Source organism: Ahaetulla prasina, chromosome 7 (genome assembly GCF_028640845.1).
Source record: "Ahaetulla prasina isolate Xishuangbanna chromosome 7, ASM2864084v1, whole genome shotgun sequence".
In the NCBI taxonomy this organism is placed as follows: Eukaryota; Metazoa; Chordata; class Lepidosauria; order Squamata; family Colubridae; genus Ahaetulla; species Ahaetulla prasina.
In genome coordinates this window covers 68,091,658-68,112,684 of record NC_080545.1, presented here as the reverse complement: position 1 = coordinate 68,112,684, position 21,027 = coordinate 68,091,658, and the positions used below count along the sequence as shown (strand labels likewise).

Genomic DNA, 21,027 nt, shown 5'->3' with positions numbered 1-21,027 from the left:
TCTAGGGTGCTACCTACCTGTAAAAGCTGAGTATAAGAGCCAGCTGAAGAAACTCAAAGCCATTGGAAAGCCTAGTCAGATGTGGATATAAATGCAGCTTCAAGGCTTATTAGCTATCTCCTCACCATCCCTTTAAGAGATTTTAAGATTTTGTTTAGCTTAAAATAAATCTGAAAAATGGAACACTTTTGCTTAATGCAGTGGGATCTCACGTATGTCCAGTGAGGAATCTTGATACCAAGTAAATGGATCAGAAGATGAAATCAAGAAACTGTATAGATTCCCCATGTTTATAGATATACCTTTTGTTATAAGTGCAACTTTAACCCCCGAGTTGAAATTATGGGGCAGATCTCATTTGTGATATCTTGGGTGAAATCTAAGAGCCGTAGAAAAATCCAATAAAAATAAAGTGTAGCAATTCTATGATTACATCTAGGGTGAAAATGCATTGCAACAGAACATTAATCTCCATATGCATAGGGCTGGTAAGACATTCAGAAGCTGCAGAAATGCTAGCTAAACTCAAAATTATTTTTACATTTTGTAGAAGTTTGAAAGAATAAGTAGAGTCAAACCAAAGAAATTATCTTCCCAAATTCTCCTATGCCAAATCCAAGGCCTCATTTCATTAGCTGTAGAAAACCTAAGTCTCAATTTCAGTAAGCAAAAATCACATCATGTTTAATATTCCGTTAAAAAGGAGGTACTTCTTAGCACTATCTTTTTTGATGTTTATATTATAGAGAAGTCCTCTCCATCGCAATTTTTCATACACAAGCCTCAGACACAATAACAGCTGGACTGGGACAAAACTGCCTTGTAGATCTTTCTTTTTTGAGACAGAAAATTTCAAATTACATAATGCAAGGCCATAAGGTAATTAGTTTTCCATAGTCAATATTACTTTTTAAAAAGAAAATCAGTTAATATATACCAGGAGCATTTTTGTGGGCACAATTTGGATGGTAAACTCTAAACCTAACCTGCATTAAGAAAAACATCACTATGGAGATGGGGTTGAGAAGGGAAAGAGAAAAAAAAGTGAGAAAGGGTTGCAAATCTTCACTGATAACCACTAAATGAAGTGGCTTCATTTGCGTGAAGGAGGAGGGGGTGGTGGCGGTGGAGGATACTGATAACTGGCAGTCTGCCCCATATAGCCCATCACACTGGTGCCAGGAGGCTGAGGAAACTGTTGCGACATGAGAGGCTGTGGCTGCTGGCCTGAACGGCCCATCCCTGCATATTGCTGTTGGCTGGTGCTTTGTGAGTTTCTCCCAGCATTAGCAGTGCTGGCTCCCCCATACCCAGCAGCACCATATTCTGCCCCATAACCACTTGCTCCGTAAGTTGCAGTTCCATAGGCTCCCTGGGCATAACCATATTGGCTTTGCTGTGCCCCAAATGCAGAAGTTGCATTTCCGTAAGCACCACCGTAGGCTTTGTTGGCTCCATTGGCAAAACTGTCAGTGCGATCACGGTCTCGGAAAGTACTTGAGTCTCTTCGGCCATCCTTAACTCCCCGGAGCCTTCGCTCACACTCCTCCTGGTACATCAAATTAGGATTGTTGGATGAATTGGTTGTGCGGTAACGAGAACGACCACCTGGTAATATATACATACAGACAGACAGACCTGAATTTAATAATTTCCACCGAGTATTTTCAATACTAGACATGTTTACTAGTTCATGAAGGCCTTGTGTAACTTAACAGTGTTTTTCTTTACTATTTTGATAATATACACCCAACCGTTTTATTCTTAAAAACACAGGCAAAAGATTGAAGATAATTTTTACTTCACTATTAATGAAAGCTGTTGTTTTCTATTCCTATCGAAAGCCTTTTTTGTCAATCTTATTCTGGCATGATGGCGTGAATAGAATGAGCTATTACTGGTTACAAAAAAATAAGTTGTGAAGATTTATTATTTATCTTTACAGTTTTTGCTATAATTTTAAATCAGATTATCCAAGAACAGATAAAAAATGTGTAATAGCAGCAACAACATACAAGCTAACCTGACATGCAAGTTGTTTTGGGTACAAATATAATGATTAAAACTGTAGATTTATTCACACTAAAGGTAAAAAGTAAATGACTCCCTGCAGATTTTACTCCATTAATGCTTGCTGACTATAAGGGGAAGATGTTCATCTCCCTTTCAATGGTCATTGAGTCAGCACTGTCCAAAGACATTTCCGTGGTTGTGTGGCCAGTATGACATCACAGAATGCTGTTATTCACACTAGAACCCACTTTAATTATTAAAAAGGTTAGAAATACGATTGCAAGAACAAAACTCTCTTTTATGAGAAACCTGCAGGAGTTATAACACACAAACAATATTCTAATTTTGTTCTCCAGCATGTTTAAAATATCCAAAATTCTAAAGATATCATTTCAGAGAAATACGATATAATTTGGATTTCCAGTAATATCTATGCTTTGATAATTTATGAAATAGTCCTGATATATAATATCCAATAGAAAGAATGAAGTTTAGATGAGTCAAGATATACAGAAGGAAATGTATTTGTTTTAAAGAATGATTTATCCTCTTAACAAATTTAATGAAGTGTTATCACATGTTGGGAAACCAAACCCACCTTAAAAGATACAGAAACAGCCAAAATATTCCAATCTCTTACCTCCTCCTCCACCACCACCTCTGTGGTCCACAAGCTGCATCAGTTTTGGATTGATGGCTTGATTGGCTTCTTCTAGAACTTTTATTAACTCTCTAGCCTGTTTCAGATTTCCTGGTGTGAAGAATGTATAGGCAGTGCCTTTGTTGGTACTACGGGCAGTACGGCCAATTCTATGCACATAATCCTCTGAACTGTTTGGATAGTCGTAGTTTATCACAAACTTCACATCTTCCACATCTTGTAAGACAATCAAAGCACAGTGAGGAATTGAGGAGAGCAGTGAAGGAAGGATGTGCCAACAGAAGGTGGGGAGCACAAATGCAAGTGACAGTAACAAGAGAAAAGAAAAAAGTTAGTATTTGTAAAATACAAAAACAGCATAGACTCTTCCTAACAGAGCAGAAGGCTAAACTAAGATAATTGTGCACAAAAAGCAGTTTGTGATCAGAAAGCAAATACCAAGTCAAAGCAGTTCATAATTCCTCTCAAATTCATCCATCGTTTGCTGCATGCATGTCAAACACACACACACACACACACAAATTGTCATCTTTGAAACCTTGTCTTATATAATTCAGGCAGTTTTGTTCCACAACAGCATTTCAAAAGGGAACAAATGTCCTGTTTTTATTACAAATGCAACAAACCAGAGTGAACAAGAGAGAGAACTGCTGAATACTTTAACTCTGTTAGGAGAAGTCTACAAAAACTAGCAGCACAAGATCACTTACCTTCAGTTATCACAAGGGATAGGACACAAATCTTTTCCAAAAAGGTTTAAAAATAATTAAATATATTTCCCCTCTTCCTGATATCCAAGATATCTCAAGATAGCCAGTTTCCATAAATAGATAACTAGCTTATTTTAATCTTCCTTTTAAGAATACACACTAACATTTGATCACACCACCACGTTTATTTTAGTGAAAATTTTAGCATATTGTTTACAGTGTAACCTGAACAAAGAGAACCCAGATGCAAACATTTAAAGTCATAAACGTCTGAGTTTTCAGAAATGAGGACAGAAAAACAAGTAAATGTTAGTGTACTGTTTTGATATTAAAAAAACTGACAAACAAAAACAGTATTACATTAAAAATTAACAACCCATTAAAAATCTGCATTTTACAAAGAATATTCAAAATATATCCAAGATAAAACACAGATTGACTTTTTCTTTTAAAAAAATGAGAAACATTCCCTGTTTTGTTACCAGACCGATGCACACTCCCTCCTCCTGTGGGAAATCGCTGCAGCCGATCCCGTCTCTTTGCCTTTTATTTTTGGCGGCCTCCTTTCGAAAACTCCGCCCTCTGACACGGGACCACTGGAGCGCGGGGAGCATGCATCAAGGGTCCATGGCAGCGAGAAGTCCCCACACACGCTCACTCTGTGAACTGGCTTAGATGCTTCTCTGTAGCCTATTTGGCCGTCAAGCGCCGGAGAACCTGGGTTCACGTAAATGTTTCAGGTCCTCCAACACTTTGTCCCTTCACAGGGCTTAAAGGGGCCAAAATTGAAGATGCAAAAAATTACATCCAACAGGTCAGGCTGCATCTATTGCCCAGACTGCATCAATTTCAAATAAAAGGAAGGGGGTGGGATGGAGAACAAAAATGGAAGTGGGCTGTAGTAGTGGCAAAGAGATGTTATGTCTGTTTCTTATTACAGCAAGGGGGGGCTCCTCAATCTTTCCAGACTCCAAAGTCCTGAATCACACCAAAAAGTGAGAAGGCAGATTTCACAGGGGGCAGCGCGAGTCTCCAACTAGGGTCCTTGGTGCATAGGGCTTATGTTAGATAAGGACAGGGCAGCACACCGTGTGCATTCACATCTTCATAGCTAGGGCTTCACTGGAGTCTGACAAACAGCAGATTATGGACCTCAATTGATCCCATTATGTACATCTATCAGCAAAATGGTCACAATGAGTACCAGGGAGCATTTGTTTATTAGGAAATACAGACATTGTCAACAATGAAGGTACTGGGGAATGGATTTTGCTAGAAAATCCATATAAGGACAACAAGGAGGGAAAAAGTGAAGGCGGGGCCAATTTTCACCTTCGAATGTCAGTTATGACATCCATATTTTATGGCTGGGGACTCAGGGAGAGAACATGCAGTTATAATGCAGGTTTCTTACTATCTATCTTGCACTGGTGTAAAATTGTGCTCATCACAGTGTTTCTTCCACAGAATTTGTTCATTCTAAAAAGGAATATGACTACCTGGGGATGCTTATCCACTGAGATGCCCCCCAAAGGAATGTCTGATTGTTAATTGGGAGGGGCAGAAACTAGCAAACTCGATCATCTAGAAAGCTGCTTCGACCACCAATGTAGATATGTCCCCAGACCTGCACTGAGTGATCGGCAGCTGATATCAAAGTTTCTGTTAAAGAAAACAAACAAAAAGAAATTTAATGATTTGACTTTAACAGAGTGAAGTGTAACCAAATTTTTAATGAACAGTGCAGAGGGAAATTTTCTGCCCTGGGGGTGATTCACAAACAAGCCATTATGGGGCACTCAACTTACCTGGAAGGAGTTTTCTGAGACCATTGTTCATTTGAGTAGAAGGAAAAACCCTGGTGACTCAGCCAAAAAGCGCGCGCCCCTGTTCTATGTTTTAGGTAGAAGCCTTCACTTTCCAGGAACTTGGAGGAATTCGTCCAGAGATTTGCCAGTTAAGATATTGTATTTTTATGAAGTAGCAAACTCTGGGCCCCAAAACAAGCCAAGATGTTATTCGTAACAAGAAACAGACCCTGATACCTTTTCCCCACAGCCTAAGTCAAGTGGAGAAGGCAGAACGGGGAGGCTGTTTTCTTCCAATAGTATCCAAATGAGTTGTTTTGGGGAAATATATGAGGAGAAGGGCTGATTTAAGTGTCTAGGCAAGATGCACAAAGAAGCTACCAGCACACAGCAAGCCTGTTTAAAAACCAAAATGTTGCCAACCAAAATATGTCCTTTTGTTTTATTTTTTTTTAAACTGGCCTCACCCCTTCTCCTAACAGGCCCAAGTTCTACCTGCATAGGTCCAGACATGACCCTAGAACACAGAGACTGAAACCACATGAACTAGAGGAGCATTGGAATAATTTTGGACATGGCATGGGAGAATGAGTTTTATGTGAGGAAAAGACTAGCAACTTGTCATATTTCAGAAATGCTAACAAGCAGCTGTCTTTCCAGTATTTTCAAGAATAGCTTTTAACTGATCCTATATTTAAAGAACATCTGAAATATTTGAGAAATTACTTGTAATAAAAGATTGAATCTACTGAACTCAACATTAACTGAAAACCTTTTAGGAATGTCTTTTCAAAGTTTTTCAAGTATCTACAACCCCATTTAAATCTACTTTCTGAATGTACTAGAGGTAGAGATCTGAACATTAAATGTAGAGAGCAGTTGAATTGTTTGCTTAAACATCCAGGAGATGAAAGCACTGAAATGCTGACAGATTTTTATTGTAACCCTCCCTTAGAGTTTTTACTACAACCTCAACAATCCAACTGAGGAAGAAAAGTGAAAAAGAATATGTGTAAAAAAGCAAAATATGCTCACACATATAAATCGATGTATTGTGATACTGAAGTGGGGCTGTTATAATGTGCAATTACATTAGTAATGCATTTGGGCAAAAAAGGATTGCTAAAGAGATGCTTGTTCTACAATCTGGTGATTCTGAATAACAACGTAATGAATACAGTTCAGTCCTAGCCACCCAGCCACAAAGCTGGAATTAAAGGAGATGGGGTATAGTGGAAGAATTGGGTTGAGTAATTGGACGTCTCTTCTCCCCATTGGCGATCGATTAGTCATGCCTAGGCCTTGCTGCAGACCAAAGCCTGTTCATTAGGAGCAGGAAGAGATTTTGAATATGAAAGAAAAAAAAGATCAATGTTAAAAAGGCATTTCATATATGAGAAAGTCACGCTTTAAAATTCTTTGGGGGGAAAAATGTCAATCTAAAGAAATGACAGGCAGGAAGCTCATGTGTACAAACCTAGCCCACGAGATGCAACATCCGTGGCAATGAGGATAGGAGCCTTTCCAGAACGAAATTCTGAAAGAAAAGAAACAATCTTGATGTAAATCTGGTTCATAACAACACATTTTAAAAGCTGTTTTAGTATTAATGTTTACATTATGCAATAAAAATGCACATAGCAGCTGGTTGAATAAAACAGAGCATTCTCTGGGTAAATGAAACAATCTTTTTTCTACAACTCACCGTTAAGCACCCAATCTCGTTCAGGCTGACTTTTGTCTCCGTGAATACACATAGCTGGCCAACTGTAACAAAGAGTTTTAAGCATTCTCAGCTACAACATATTAAAAAAATATGAACCTTTTTACAGTTTAATAATATAAATGAATATATTTTAAAACCTCAATTTAAACATTTGGGAGATCTGTTAAATCTAAAGATGTTTCATAAAGATTCATTTTTGTGAGTTGCATTGTCATTTGTGTAATTCTGGGTGTTAAGCCTATTCAAATTAGGATAAATCCTGAACACAAATCTGCCCAGGCTATCCAAAGTTTATTAAACCAAGGACTACTAAACTAAGTGTTTACTGTAATTTTCAGGAATTTTAAAGAAAGTTTTGGTTTGGAGTGTGCAAAATTTTGATTTAGAAATCAAAACAAAAAACTGAGAAACTACTTTTCAAAACAATACCATGCTTCTGAAGCAAGTGATGCTTTTTCATAGATACAAACAGGTTTTTCTGAATGAAGATAGAAATCTGTATTTTTATTTTCTCTGCACTGGAGGAATTTTTTAATCAATTTAAATAACTTAATCAAACTGAGCTTTGATTCCAATATTGGCTGATTCCCATCAGCGCTAGCATAATATGCAACTAAACAGAGGTTAATATATGTGCAGAATCCTTTTGGAGATAAGAGTATATTAAATGATTAAATCTGAGGGTAACATCAAAAAACATTTGGGAATCAGGTCATGTTCTATCCTTTGCTTATATTGTCAAATTATAATCTGCGTTAATTCAGAAATACCACGATTTTCTATTTATCATCTTTTAAATGTTATTTTCATGTGTATGTTAATAAGTCCACATCCCCTCAAATTAATGGTATTAAACTGATACTATTTGTGCCCCCCTCCCCGCAAGTTACAACAGCAATTGGGACTGCAATTTCCATCTCTATGCAGCTGTAAAGAGCGACATGTGATTGCATTGCTTAGGGACAACCACCCAGCAGTCCTAGTTGCTGGTAACTGAATCCCATCGATTGTTAGACAAGGAGACACCCCAATCCAAGCCATTCCCAGCTTGGTAAGTACTAGTCTTGGCAAGATAAGGGACTGCCTTCTCAATTCTCCTCCCTACCATCTTTGTCCTTTTGGCCACCTACAAAACAGCACTCCTCAGTGGTGTTAGCATCACTGGGACTGAAGCGGAGGCCCAGGGCTTCAGCAGTCTCAGTGGGCTACCACTGCCCCTGAACTTCTACTTTAGCCCCTGGACCATCACTCCTACGTGCCATTGTGCAGGGTAGCTAAAAAGGCAAAAGATTGCGGGTGGGGGGGGGGAAGCAGGTATGGGAATTGAAGCTCTCCTGCAGTTGTAAATGTGGGTGTCCTGGCAAATGTCTGAGTTTTGATCAAGTGATTGCAGGGAAATGTAAGAGTCATAAATTCTGGGACCAGATTAAGTACCATTCATTCACTGCTGCCATAACTTCAAATCATCGCTGAAGGAATTGTTGTACTGTAAGGACTATCTTCTTTTCTTTTTATCATTTAGTTATCATGAGCTACAACAACCTTGAAACATCTATTGCTATTTTAAATGAACCATGGCATTCTATGGCAACTTTTCAGTCTCGTCTATCCTTTCATAGGATTTAATTATAATTCACTAAAACCGCTTTACTATAACATGGTGAGGGGGTGCAAAACTAATCTGTCTTTCCAAATTTAACACTAATATTAAAATCAAACCTTACCCATCTCTACGCATCCTTCGTGTTAGATCATCACATCGCCGTTTTGTTTCCACAAAGATAATAGTCTTATTCTCTTTTTCAGCCATAATTTCTTCCATCAACTGTATTAATCTTTTAAACAAATACAAACAAGAGCATACTGTTTAATTCTTTTCCTGTATATTCTATACAGCACCCCTATACAATTAATGAATTACTATAATTGGCTACAATGCTGAAAAGAGTGAATCAAATCCTCCCCCCCACACCATCCCTGTTCTTTTGACCGAAAAAAATTAAAGAATTTAGGTGTGTGGTTTGAACTACTTCTAAAATGTCAAAGCAGATAGCACTGACTTAATGGCTTTCTTAGAGAGGCTTAAATACAATTAAGATAAAGACAGAAAAAAATATTTAAAAGATTTTATAAAACTTGATAAGTCTGTGTAACTAAACCATCACAACTCATAAAAATGCTTAACTTAAAAACATTGATTCTATAGCTAGTTCTCAACTTATGCCCATTCACTTAATGACTGTTTAAAGTCTAGTCCCAGTGGTCTCAGAAAGGCTACTTGGCAGCATAAAGCACTTCCAACCTCCATTCTTCCAACCTGCCAAAGCAGTTCCTTTTATTCATGAGGAAAACTGAACTGGACAGGCTGCTCTTTTAGTCCATCTGCTTAACAACCTGGGAATTGCTTAATGATCACAACCTGGAGAGTCGAGATTATGGTTGTTGAGGAAAAATCACAGGGGCATCCTGCTTAACAACCACTTCATTCAACAACTAAGATTCCAGTCTCAATTGTGGTCATAAGTCAAGGACTACTTGGAATCAAGATTAAAATCTGAAGATAATATAACAAGATCCATACTTATGATCCTTCTCGTTCTCCATGCACACATCCACTATCTGCAGGATATTATGATTGGCACTCAGCTCTAAGTTCCCCACATTGATCTGGACATAATCATGCAGGAAGTCCTCAGCCAGCTGTCGCACCTCCTTTGGCCAAGTGGCACTCCACATGAGTGTTTGCCTGTCAGGCTGAAAAAAGACATTTGTTATCTCAAAAGTAATCTTTAAATGAGAAGTCAAGAAGAAACCTAAACTATATTAAGAAATACTGACCCGTATTTGATCAACAATTTTACGAATCTGAGGTTCAAAACCCATATCCAGCATTCTATCAGCTTCATCCAATACAAGATATGTACAGCGGCGAAGATTAGTTTTCCCTGCTTCCAGGAAATCAATCAGACGGCCAGGTGTAGCAATACAAATTTCAACACCTTCCAAAGAATGGAGCAGAATAGAGAAAGTAAATTCAAAAAGTCAGACAATAATTTACAGTGCTATAGAAATACACGGACCATTTCATGAACATATTGTGCAACTTCAGTTTATACTACTAAACAGATTATAATAATTCTTATGTTTGCACAAAAGCAATTTATTTAATGAAAATAAAATATCATTTCCCATATCCTAGCTCCTTTTTATTAAAAAATGGTATTTTTAAAAAAGAGACTCACTAGAGTTGGGTATGCGTGTGTTTTATGCATACATATGCGCAAATATTCCTAAGCAATCATATTAAACACCTGATAACTGATTAATCATCCCAAGTTTTATTAATTTATTCCATCTTAGTCCAATGCAAAATTGCCATTAGTCATATTAATAGTGATTTTAATAAAGGAAGTTAGATCGTGATAATTACCCTTTAATATACAAGTCCATCATAATTACCTCTTTCTAAATCTCTAATCTGGGGGCCTTTGGGTGCTCCTCCATATATACAGGTACTCTTCAGTCTTGAACATTTACCATAATCATCAGCTACTTGTTGGACTTGTTGAGCCAGTTCTCGTGTAGGAGCTAAAACTAAACACTGGGAAGAAACCATCCATAACACTGAGTGATATACTTAATTTTTTGTGCTTAAACTTCAGAAGCAAAAATTACAAAACTGCCATCTCCAATTAGATAAATAAGACCCATAACTGTAATATAATAGGTAGCCTGTAAGCACACAGATCAATAACAATAACAACTCTACTTGGAACAGCCTATAACATCTATACTCAATCATTACCTTAACAGCTCTTTGGTCCTTGGTTAGAACTTGAACTATTAAGTTTTTACCAGCCCCAAATTGTGAATTGAAGATTAAATTTTAAATAATAATACTCACAATTGGACCATCTCCCCTTTCCAAGTATGGTTGGTGGTTTATATGAACAATTGCAGGTAGCAAATACTGAAAAAGAAGAGAACGATATTTCAGTTGTGACAGCTAATTAAGATAGCTAATTAGTTGTTTTAAATCATAGTACATCCATTATTATATGCTCAAGAAAACAGCAAGACATTAGAAACATAAAATTAAACAAGAAAGATCTGGAGTAAGCATGGCAATAAGCAAGCATACAATTTCAATTAAAAATTCAGCTTATAGCTTCTTCCAGTTTAAGTCTCAGAGGGATATACTAAAAACAGGATAGAAAGAGTAATAATGCCCTAGTGTCCCAATGGGATAGTTTTTATGGTCCTTGTTCCTGAAGAAGCTGCACTAGTTCTATGTGATCATGTAAACTTATGCATTTATTTATTAGAAATAATCACTTAATGACTACAATTGAGATTAAAGTCTTGATTGCTGAGTGAAGCAAAAGTTAAGCAAGACACTGTGACCACTTCACTCAATGACTGTGATCTCAGCAGTCCCCACTGCGGTCATAAAGAGATCTCACGGGTCATTCAGCAAATGGAATCCCTTTTCATGACTATGGAGCTGCAGATTGGGGATTTTTGAGTTTAGTGCTTGTAGCAGATGCAGATTTTAAAATCCTTTCCCCCTGCCTCTGTGGGGCTATCCACGGAGGCAGAGAGAGGTATTTGGGGTTCTGTGCATGCTTGAAGTTTGGCTGCAGAGGTTCAAGCAGACATAAGTGTTTGGGGTCTTTCCCAACCTCTGCAGAAAACTTTGAGGGGGATGAAAAGAAACAGACCACAGATCTCAGTGCCTGCCTGGAGCTTGGCTGCTGAAATCCAAGCATGCAGATCCCCATATCCTTCTCACTGGAATTCTCTGCAGGGGCAAGGATGACTCCCAAGCTCCATGCTTGCTTGGATTTCAGATGTGGAGATCCAAGCAGGTACTAATCAACAGGGAGCAATTTCAGCCAGTCCTCAGACACAAGACGGAATCCTCACACGAGACGGAATCCTCACACAGACAGCAGCCCCAACATTCCCTGCCAGCTTCCCCACTGAGCTTCTGGGGAGGCTTACAAAGGTGGTTGCAAATGTCCATCATTTGATCACAGAACATTGGCAACCGATGCAAACAGACTGCCAAAGCACCCATCATGTTCATGTGATTGCAGGTGGTGGTGACATTTTTGTGATGGCCAAAAGTGCTTTTATAGGCCATAAAGCACCCTTTCAAACATTGTCTTGACTTTGAATGTCATTAAGTGAGCATTACCTGTACATTCAGGGATATGGTATCTGATACTTCAGCCCAAAGAAATTAAAACAAACTAAAAGAATTGATGGGGTATGAGCTGCCGCTATGGCTAATAGTGTAGCAATTATGATGAATGCCACGAGCCACGTACCAAGTAAATATTCTCCTTATGGTACTATGTTTTTCAATTCATCCACTATGGTACTATCATCATACACCAAAAGATCTTGTATTCATAAGAAATGAATGAGTGATCTTTCAGTCACTAGAAATATATGTGATGATACTTTCCACATCCACAACATTCCCAAAACTTTAGCTTCTCCCATGTATGTTTCAATGATCTAAAAGTGATTTACTACTTAAAAAGTCTGTAAATAAATAAATTTTATGATATATATGAACACACAAGCAAACACAAGCCTTCATATTTGTTTTATTTGCATACATAACCTATTTTTAATAAAAAATTACGATAATATAAAAATCTGGATAAATGAATGCAAACTAATTTCATATTAAGCCATAATTCCCTTTGGGACTGATGATGATTTACTGTACTCTGTCTTGCACTGAACAACTTTTCAGTCTAGCATGCACAGAAGCGTCTGGGTGGAGCCTCCCGCCCCCGCCACTACCAGTTCACCCGATCCGGGGCAAATCGGTAGCAACCCACCACTGTGTAGGCTGTACTTGATGAGTGAGGCTAGCTATCTTATTCTCTCTTATCTTGTTTGCTGATGCTCCAAGGGATTCATTTGAAAAACAATCAAGTCAGCTTTTCTAGAAGATTAATTTTTCCTATCCCAATGCTTTCCTGTAAAGACTTTTTACAAATATTTGAGGAAATCACCCTCTTGGCAAAGTTCTGAAAACTGGCAGGCTAGTAATGGGTAGGTAGCACTAACTATCACCCCAACTAGTGACGCAGCCCTAGAATGCAAACAGAACCAACAATTGACCACAAATTTCCACTGCTTTCTAGAGCATAAGTACTGGAACCCCGAGATGACTTGTTCCAAACTTAAGGAAATTACATTTTTCATTTTGTTTGTGAATTAATTACATTACCTGAACAAAACACAATATACTTTTACAGATCCATAGACAAAAGAAAATTTAAAGAAACTGAAAAATACATACTGCCAATGTTTTCCCAGAGCCAGTCTGTGCAATGCCCACCATATCACGCCCACTAAGGGCCAAAGGAAAGCCCTGACACTGAATTGGAGTTGGTTCAGTAAAATGTTGGTCCATCAAGACATCCATTACATATTCTAAAAATTAGCAGATAAAAATACACAAATGAACACCATGGTATTTATACTGCAAATGCTATATAAGTAATGTTTGTACTGAAATAAATTTAGATTATAGCATTAATTTCAAAAACTATTTCCCCAAAACTCTGTGCCATTAAGCTCAATTTTCTAGAAAGAAATACATCCAGCCAGATAATATTATTTAACATGCCCATCCATCCTCCAACACTGTTGTTTTGGGCACAACAGAATACTCACGTGGAAAGTTACACTGATGAAAGGCAAATACTGGCTTGGGGCAACCATCTGAGCCTCTTACAGTAATCTCTTTCTTTCTTCTCAACTCTTCAACTTCGTACTATTCCAAGCAAAGTGTGAAAAACAGAAATTATAGTGTTCTATTATTCTTTTTTTATTATTATCAATCACTAAATATGAATTTTCATTCCTTTTACTTCAAGTAATCATCATCTCTTTGTATTCTCCATAAATAATCTAAAGTCTTGGTCTAGTAATTCTTTTGACACAGAACTATTACTCTCCTGTTATTGACTTCATTTTCAGAAGCTTATCAAAATGTACAATGAAATAGATTGAAATAAAAAAAAAATGAAAATATTCAAAACCTTCTCAATTTCATGCATTTATTCATTGTAACTTCTAACAATATAATGAACACGTACACACATTACTCTGGTTTTCCAAAAGTGCTTTTTCAAGAGGCAACTGGACTTTCTGGTTTTTCTTTGAAGATGTTTTGTTTCTTATCCAAGAAGCTTCTTCACCTCATGAGAATCTAAATGTCTTCAAAGAAAAACCAGAAAATCCAATAGCCTCTTGAAAAAGCACTTTTGAGACAACCATGACCTGAATGACTGAGAATCTCCATAGACATTACTCTGTTTTCTTTCAAGTTTGCCATCCAAAGGATTTTAAGTAAGTCTACATCAAAAACTTTAAATAAACTAGGTATATTTAATATACTTTTTAACATGAAAAATGAACTACTGATTTCGTGAGTAATAAACCAATCAAACATATCAATTAACAAAGATGTTTAACTGTACAAATGTTTTGACTTGTATTAAATTAGTAAAGCAAATTGTTTTCTCTGCAGATGCATTCACTGAAGATGATGCATCTGATTAGAAATATCTTGATTTATACAATTGGGTAAACATTCTGAAATGGAAGAAACCAACCAAAATTTTATGTAAGTGTCCCAACTCAAAATGGCCTTTCCCAACTACACCCATGTATTTTGAACTTGGAATACTTCTCCTTTGGCCAAAACAACACTAGAAACTATCCTGTAAGTTAGGAAATAGCAGCTAGAAAAAAGGAAGGCAGTTCAAGATTCAGTTGAATAAAATCATTCCACACCCGCAAATGAAATGTATTAAAAAAAAATACAAAAAAAATAAATCAGAACAGAACTGTAGATCTGGGCTGCAAAAATTTTATTTGCAGCATTTCTTTTCTGCCACCTAGTGGCATCCAAATTTTTGCATCCTTTGCTTTACAACCCCTGATCAGAACTACATTGACGAAATAAAAAATAGAAAATCTTATTACAATAATGGTGGAAATTCTAACTATTTTCATTGCTACAGCATTTGGAGAGATATTAAAACTGGAGTAGTTTAACAAGTAAGACAAAGGTGAAAGAAAAGACAGAACTTACAGGAGTGAGTCTTGCTACTTCCGGATGTTCGACATAAAAGTTTTTCTCAAATTTGGGTAATTCATTCAAGTCCCACTTCTTCTTTCGCAAACGCTCTCCTGGATTTCCAAACTTTTTAGGAGGCAGAGGGCTACCAAACCTTGATGGATTAGACAGAAATGATTACTTTTTAAAAAATTTCTCTACTTGATTAACTTGAAATACCATTATTTTATGAAGATTAAAAGTGTTATTAAATTTATGTTGAAAAACTTCAATAACAATGGTAATAAATGTTTACTCTATATAATATGCCAGATCTGAATTAAGCCATGCTTAATTTAGACCCTCTGAAAGGAATGGAAAAAAATCACTCATGGCTGAAAAATAATATTCATTTCATTGAATATGCATGACCAAGTCTGGATTCAATAAAATTTATATACAGTAAACAAACAAAAAGTATCACGAAGTGTTTTGGAAAGTAATATTAAGACAATGGATTAAACAAGTTTATGAGAGACTGAAAGCCATTTGCGGATTTTCTACATGTTAAATACAATGACAAGATGGTTATCAAAGGGATTTGAAAATTAGTTTTAACTTTGGAGTAATCTGTTTTAATGTGTCTGTGTATATGTACATATATTGGGTCCATTTATTATGAGATAGTTTTCCACATTGTGGATATTTATATAATAAAGCATTTATGTTAAATACAGATGGGAACATTTATGACAATTTTGTAGACAAGCAATGTAAGGGGAAGAAATATATTACATTTTTGATGTATCTTTAAACACTCAGCGTGGTTGATTTTTTTTTAATGTTTAAGGTTAGATGTATTTGGTATTTGGTATTTTTTTTGCTTTTTTTTTATACAAGTTTTCTCTTTTAAGTTGTTGGTGTTGGGCATTTATTAATCTGTTTATTTTTCTTTTTTTCTTTTCTTTGTTTTGTATTTTATCTTTGGCAATAAAAGAATAAATATATTTGAACATGAAAATATGTAGAAATTTATTATGTATATATAGTTCCATAATATTCTCCAATGGAAATGACAAAACAGGGCAGGTTTTACATCAAAATATAGAAGAAAAATTGATTAACTCTTTAACTTTAACTCCGTGCGCTCCCACAGAGAGGGACTCCTCAGGGTGCCGTCAGCTAGGCAGTGCCGTCTGGCGACACCCAGGGGAAGGGCCTTCTCTGTGGGGGCTCCCACCCTCTGGAACAAACTCCCCCCAGGACTTCGTCAACTTCCGGACCTCCGAACCTTTCGTCGCGAGCTTAAAACGCACTTATTCATCTGCGCGGGACTGGATTAGATTTTAAAGTTATTGGTTTTAAGGGTTTTTTATTATTTATATTGTTTTTTAAATTCGGCAATAGAATAAGTTTTTTAATTGTTGTTTTTTAATTTGTATTTATATGTATTTTAACTGCCTGTGAACCGCCCTGAGTCCTTAGGGAGATAGGGCGGTATATAAATTTGAAAAATAAATAAATAAATAAATAAATAAATAATCAATATTTTTATTTTAAGAGTAACAAACCACTGAAAAAATACATCAGAATAGAGTTTTAATTGCAACACTAACATCAATAAAGCCATGTGGAAACTAAGTGCAGGAAACCAAGCATTTAACCAATACAAAATCCACTCTTTTCAATAAGCACAGTGGAATGTGGAAATGACCTTAGGGAAAGGAGGAAGATATGCTGCCTAGGAAACAGACAAGGAAGGAGATTCGGGTGGTTTAACAGTCAAGAGAGAAAGAAACTTAGAAAGGATCTGTCTTTAATAGATCAAGCAGTTAAAGTGACAGCAAGGGCATTTTGTACTTTCAGATTTGCAAGATTCTGTTAATGTAGCCTTAAGATAGATTTAGCTCATCGTTGTGTTTCCTGTCTGGTTTATCTAGGAAGACTGACATTGAGGTTTGTTCCCATATATTGCTAAATACAGTGAGAAGTATATATTAATGCACAGTTAAACTTGTATTTGTAAAATACAGTAATAACATAGTTCTCAAAAATTACACCTTCTGCACTTCAGAAATTATCAGGGTTTTCTGAGAGTTTTGTTCTCAACTAATTTGACCTTGACAGTTAAGGTGCTAACAATTATTTTCTTTATTTTAAGAATAGATTATACCATGTAATAATTAATAAGCAGTTTGACTCCACTTGTGAGTTACAGTGAAAGCAAACCTTCTTGTGCAAGCACTAATGCATATAATTAATGACTTCTGCATAAATATAATTGGAATTGCTTTAGTAGAGCACTTCCATTCAGTATGAGATTAACTTTAATTATCACACTATTATCAATAAACATTCCATATTTTAAAGATTTATGTTAAAATTGGACAAAACTACAATGGTACTACATCTCCCTCAGAATCATCTGCTACAATAAACATCTCTCAAAATAATTAATGTAGCTTCTTATATTATATGGAACTAATCCCTGGGACTGCCCAGTAAAATATCAATGCATAACTTCCTCCTAATTAAATACCAATCCAAAATATGTTTACTTGGAAGTTTAACTTATTTTATCAGAATTGATAGGTTTCTTGAGGTAAAATACAGTGAGAATGCACTTTTAAGGGGGTTGTAAAAACGGAGTTTTCCAGCCAAGAGTTTCAAGCTTAGGATGCCACAATGTTGGGAAGGGTGCTGATTTTCCATCTGGCTTTTGATTTAAATGAGTGCAGATTTTGATTATAACCATTATATTGCATTTTTATGATTTTGTACGCTCCCACTCTTCGACTAGAGTAGCAGATAAATTTTTTAAGTAAGCAGTGTAAGACCATCCTTACAAACTCAACAAGAATATAGACAGACGCAAAAGAAAAATCCGATTAAAATATTTCTTCTTATTTTTAGATTATTCCAACGCAGCCACTCGAATTTAGATTATTCCAACGCAGCCACTCGAATAATTAGTAATTATTATATTAGTCCTATTCACCAGGCGATAAAGGCAAAGAGAGTATGCTGGATCAGAAGATAAGTATATAGCCTTTGAGGGTTAGAGTCCTGGTGAGTCAACTAGTATATAGTAACGGCATGGAAGCCCTCTGTTCAAAGGGAAGAAAATGGAAAAATCTATCCGAGGGGCGCCTAATCCTTCCAAAGCCCAGCACTTCTCCCATCTCCGTCTCTTCCTAGGCCGACATTCATCTGGCACCTCCCAGTCAAATGTTCACCTCCATATTGTGACGCCATCTTTCAGCCACCCGCATAAAATTTTCTGGCAAAGCTTCCGTAACCTTAGAAATACGGGGAGGGAGAAAGAAAAGCAACCCGGAGGGTGAGCCTTTTTTTTTTCCCTTATGAGTAAAGGTCCCGTTGTTAAAGTGCTCTTTTCTTCACGACATAAAAACCGGAACCTTACAAACTGGCAGCCTTCATCCATTACATCTGCTCTCTCCGCACAGCCTAGGATTAGGCCGATTAATTAAGGAGTCCTCGGCGAGTTCCGAGGAACTTGCTCCCAACTTCGACCGTTTTTACATTTCCACAAAATGGCAGAACCCCACCCCTCTTCTCGGTGTCCTTCAACGCTTTAATAACTACGAGAAAGGCAGAAATTTAGCACGATCAGCCCTCGGGCAACACTGGTTGTATCCGAAGTATTTCTGCCTGCCACGCAGCAGAAGGAACACTCAAGGGGCGAGGGGAGGGGAGAGATACGACAAAACCCTTGAAAGAAGCCCGATTCCCTCATTCATATCGTCCTTACCCGCCGCGGTCACGATCGCGGCCTCGGTCACCGAAGCCTCGCATTCTCCCAAGCAGGAAAAGAGACCCCTGTGCGCGACTATATGAAAGGGTAGCGCTGAGAGGCCCAACCGCGCCTACTCTGAACTTTACTGCTGCTTTGTGGCTATAAAAACAACGCCCGGGACTTAATTTTCCTAGCTAGACAGCCGTTGGAATTGGTTTTCTGGAGCCTCTGAGAGCCGAGTCGCGTCAGGAATTGCTTGGCGCTGGTTAAAAAAGAAACCAGCCTTTCTTCTCCGGCCTCCAGACACAAAATGGCCGCCGTCACCCCGATTTGCCGCCTCTTACGCTGTCGGCCAGCCCGCTTGTTGCGTAAGATACGTCTCTTGAATTACAGAGGAAAGAGAAAGCCTTTCTCTACGCTTATTCTCCAGCAGTGATCGCGTACGCTGATCACGCTTCATAGGAGCGATTTAAGAAGATTTCGCTAGTAAGAACTCTACGCGAAGAGCCCATTTTTAATGTATTCTCGAAACACATGTACGCCAAGTTTCAGTGCTAGCCACCTTAGAAGCAATGAAATACGGAAGTGCCAGTCCGTAGCGTTTCCGTTGCCGTCGCTTAGTCCAGCGCCACATTTTGAGTGGAAAAACTAGCTACCGGTTTTGCGTACAAACTGGCGAGTTATCTGTACTCTGTAATATGCGGAGTTTAGTAATCATACTTACCAGCTGTATTGAACGAAAAGGCATGAGGTTTATAAGACAAATAGTTCCAATAACTATAATATAGAATTGGTTCCTCAATAACTAACTCCCTTTCTTGTTTCAAAATACAGAAACAATTGTTTCTTACAGTTCACCTTACTTTCCTAGCTGAAAGCTATATTACTTTATAACGATACAAAGATTGGTTGTGATTGCCATTCTACTATAGGAGGACTGAGCCCTGGGAGGTCTAACCTCCTGTTCCAGAAGTCCTTTCATTTCACATGCCCTGAGCTGACACTCTACCCTGGCAGTTTATGCTGGCTTTATCTTTCTGGAATCCTTTTTCTTAACAATGGGGTGTGAGATAGGAATGCCACAGAATGCCATGGTAGCTACACACTTTCTATGGACTTTCCTATCAATTACACGGTAGTTGCAATTGATAGGATTACATTAGCAGGATAATTTTTCAAGCAAAAGGGTGGTTTTTCACTCATGCTCTGAAAAGAGGTTGGGGATGGGGAAACTGGTACCCTCTCACTATGTGGAACTGCCCATTGGTCCAGCCAGTATGGCCATGCCAAGACATTCACTGTTATGGTCCAAAACGTTTGACAGGCACTAGATAATCTACTGATGTCATAAATATTTGGTTGTTTCATGTCGGAACTTAAATAATAATGGTCTGGGGCAGAGGTGAAATCCAGCCGATTCTATCTGGCTCTGGCGAACCAGTAGCAGCGGTTGCTGGAGGCTCCGCCCACTTGTGCGGATGTCATGCTGTCGTTTTTTTGTGACATTTTAAGCCTCTGCGTATGCGCAGAAGGCTTTGCACATGTGCAGACAGTGCATGTGAGCGGAGCGAGTGCGCAAGCAGTGCACGCACATTGGTGACCGGTAGAGAAGGTACTGTAAGTGAATTTCACCCGTGACATGGGGGTTCTATATCAGTCCAATAATCATCGCTTAAAAATCATATTGTCTAATGCAACTAATTCACAAATGGGAAATTGATGCTTTTAACTTCTGACTGCTGCATTAAAATATAAAAAGAGAAATAATCTATTCTGGAGGGTCATGCACTTCCAGTACTCCCAGTTTTGTTCAGAATGCTCAGTGTTATTTTCTGGTGAGTTGACAGTATTCAAGAAAAACACATAGACTTATGAATATTGCTTTAACAGGGAACAGGAAAAGAATATGCCATATAATATTTACTTAGATTTGTGAGGTTTATTACCAGTGGTGGGATTCAGCCAGTTTGCACCACTTCGGGAGAACCGGTTGTTAACTTTCTGAGCAGTTTGCCAAACTGGTTATTGGAAGAAATTATTAGGGCAGAGAACCGGTTGTTAAATTACTTGAATCCCACCACTGCATAAAGGTGATATAAAGATTAGCATAATAAAAGTAATAAAGAACATTTAAAATTAAACATTAACAATGTTATCAAATGATGAATAAATAACATGTCTTGGGATCTAAAATAGTAATGTTGTTCAGTAGTTTACTTACTTGTGAATCTTTGGATTAAGACATCAGTTTGCTTAGATT

General features: G+C 37.5%; 1 protein-coding gene across 1 annotated transcript; it reads right to left on the bottom strand.

Moving 5' to 3' along the window:
- Positions 1-203: 203 nt before the first annotated feature.
- DDX17 (DEAD-box helicase 17) lies at positions 204-19,091 on the bottom strand. The gene is made up of 13 exons (XM_058190053.1): positions 18,783-19,091; positions 15,047-15,185; positions 13,621-13,720; positions 13,244-13,377; positions 10,823-10,888; positions 10,378-10,519; positions 9,757-9,917; positions 9,500-9,672; positions 8,643-8,753; positions 6,898-6,959; positions 6,670-6,729; positions 2,654-2,890; positions 204-1,608 (listed from the first exon to the last, which is right to left on the bottom strand). The coding sequence occupies exons 1-13, from the start codon at positions 18,824-18,826 to the stop codon at positions 1,094-1,096; spliced, it is 1,944 nt and encodes a 647-aa protein (XP_058046036.1). The 5' UTR covers positions 18,827-19,091; the 3' UTR covers positions 204-1,093.
- Between the last annotated feature and the right edge of the window lie 1,936 nt (positions 19,092-21,027).

What these genes read in the sequence shown, in the direction of transcription:
- DDX17 (XM_058190053.1), bottom strand. Translation starts at nt 18,826, where the DNA reads ATGCGAGGCTTCGGTGACCGAGGCCGCGATCGTGACCGCGGCGG. An exon ending in GCTCTGGGAAAACATTGGCA is followed by an intron (nt 10,889 to 13,243) that starts GTATGTATTTTT and finishes CTTCTTTTTCAG; the next exon opens with TATTTGCTACCTGCAATTGT. An exon ending in AGGTGGTGGTGGAGGAGGAG is followed by an intron (nt 1,609 to 2,653) that starts GTAAGAGATTGG and finishes ATATATTACCAG; the next exon opens with GTGGTCGTTCTCGTTACCGC.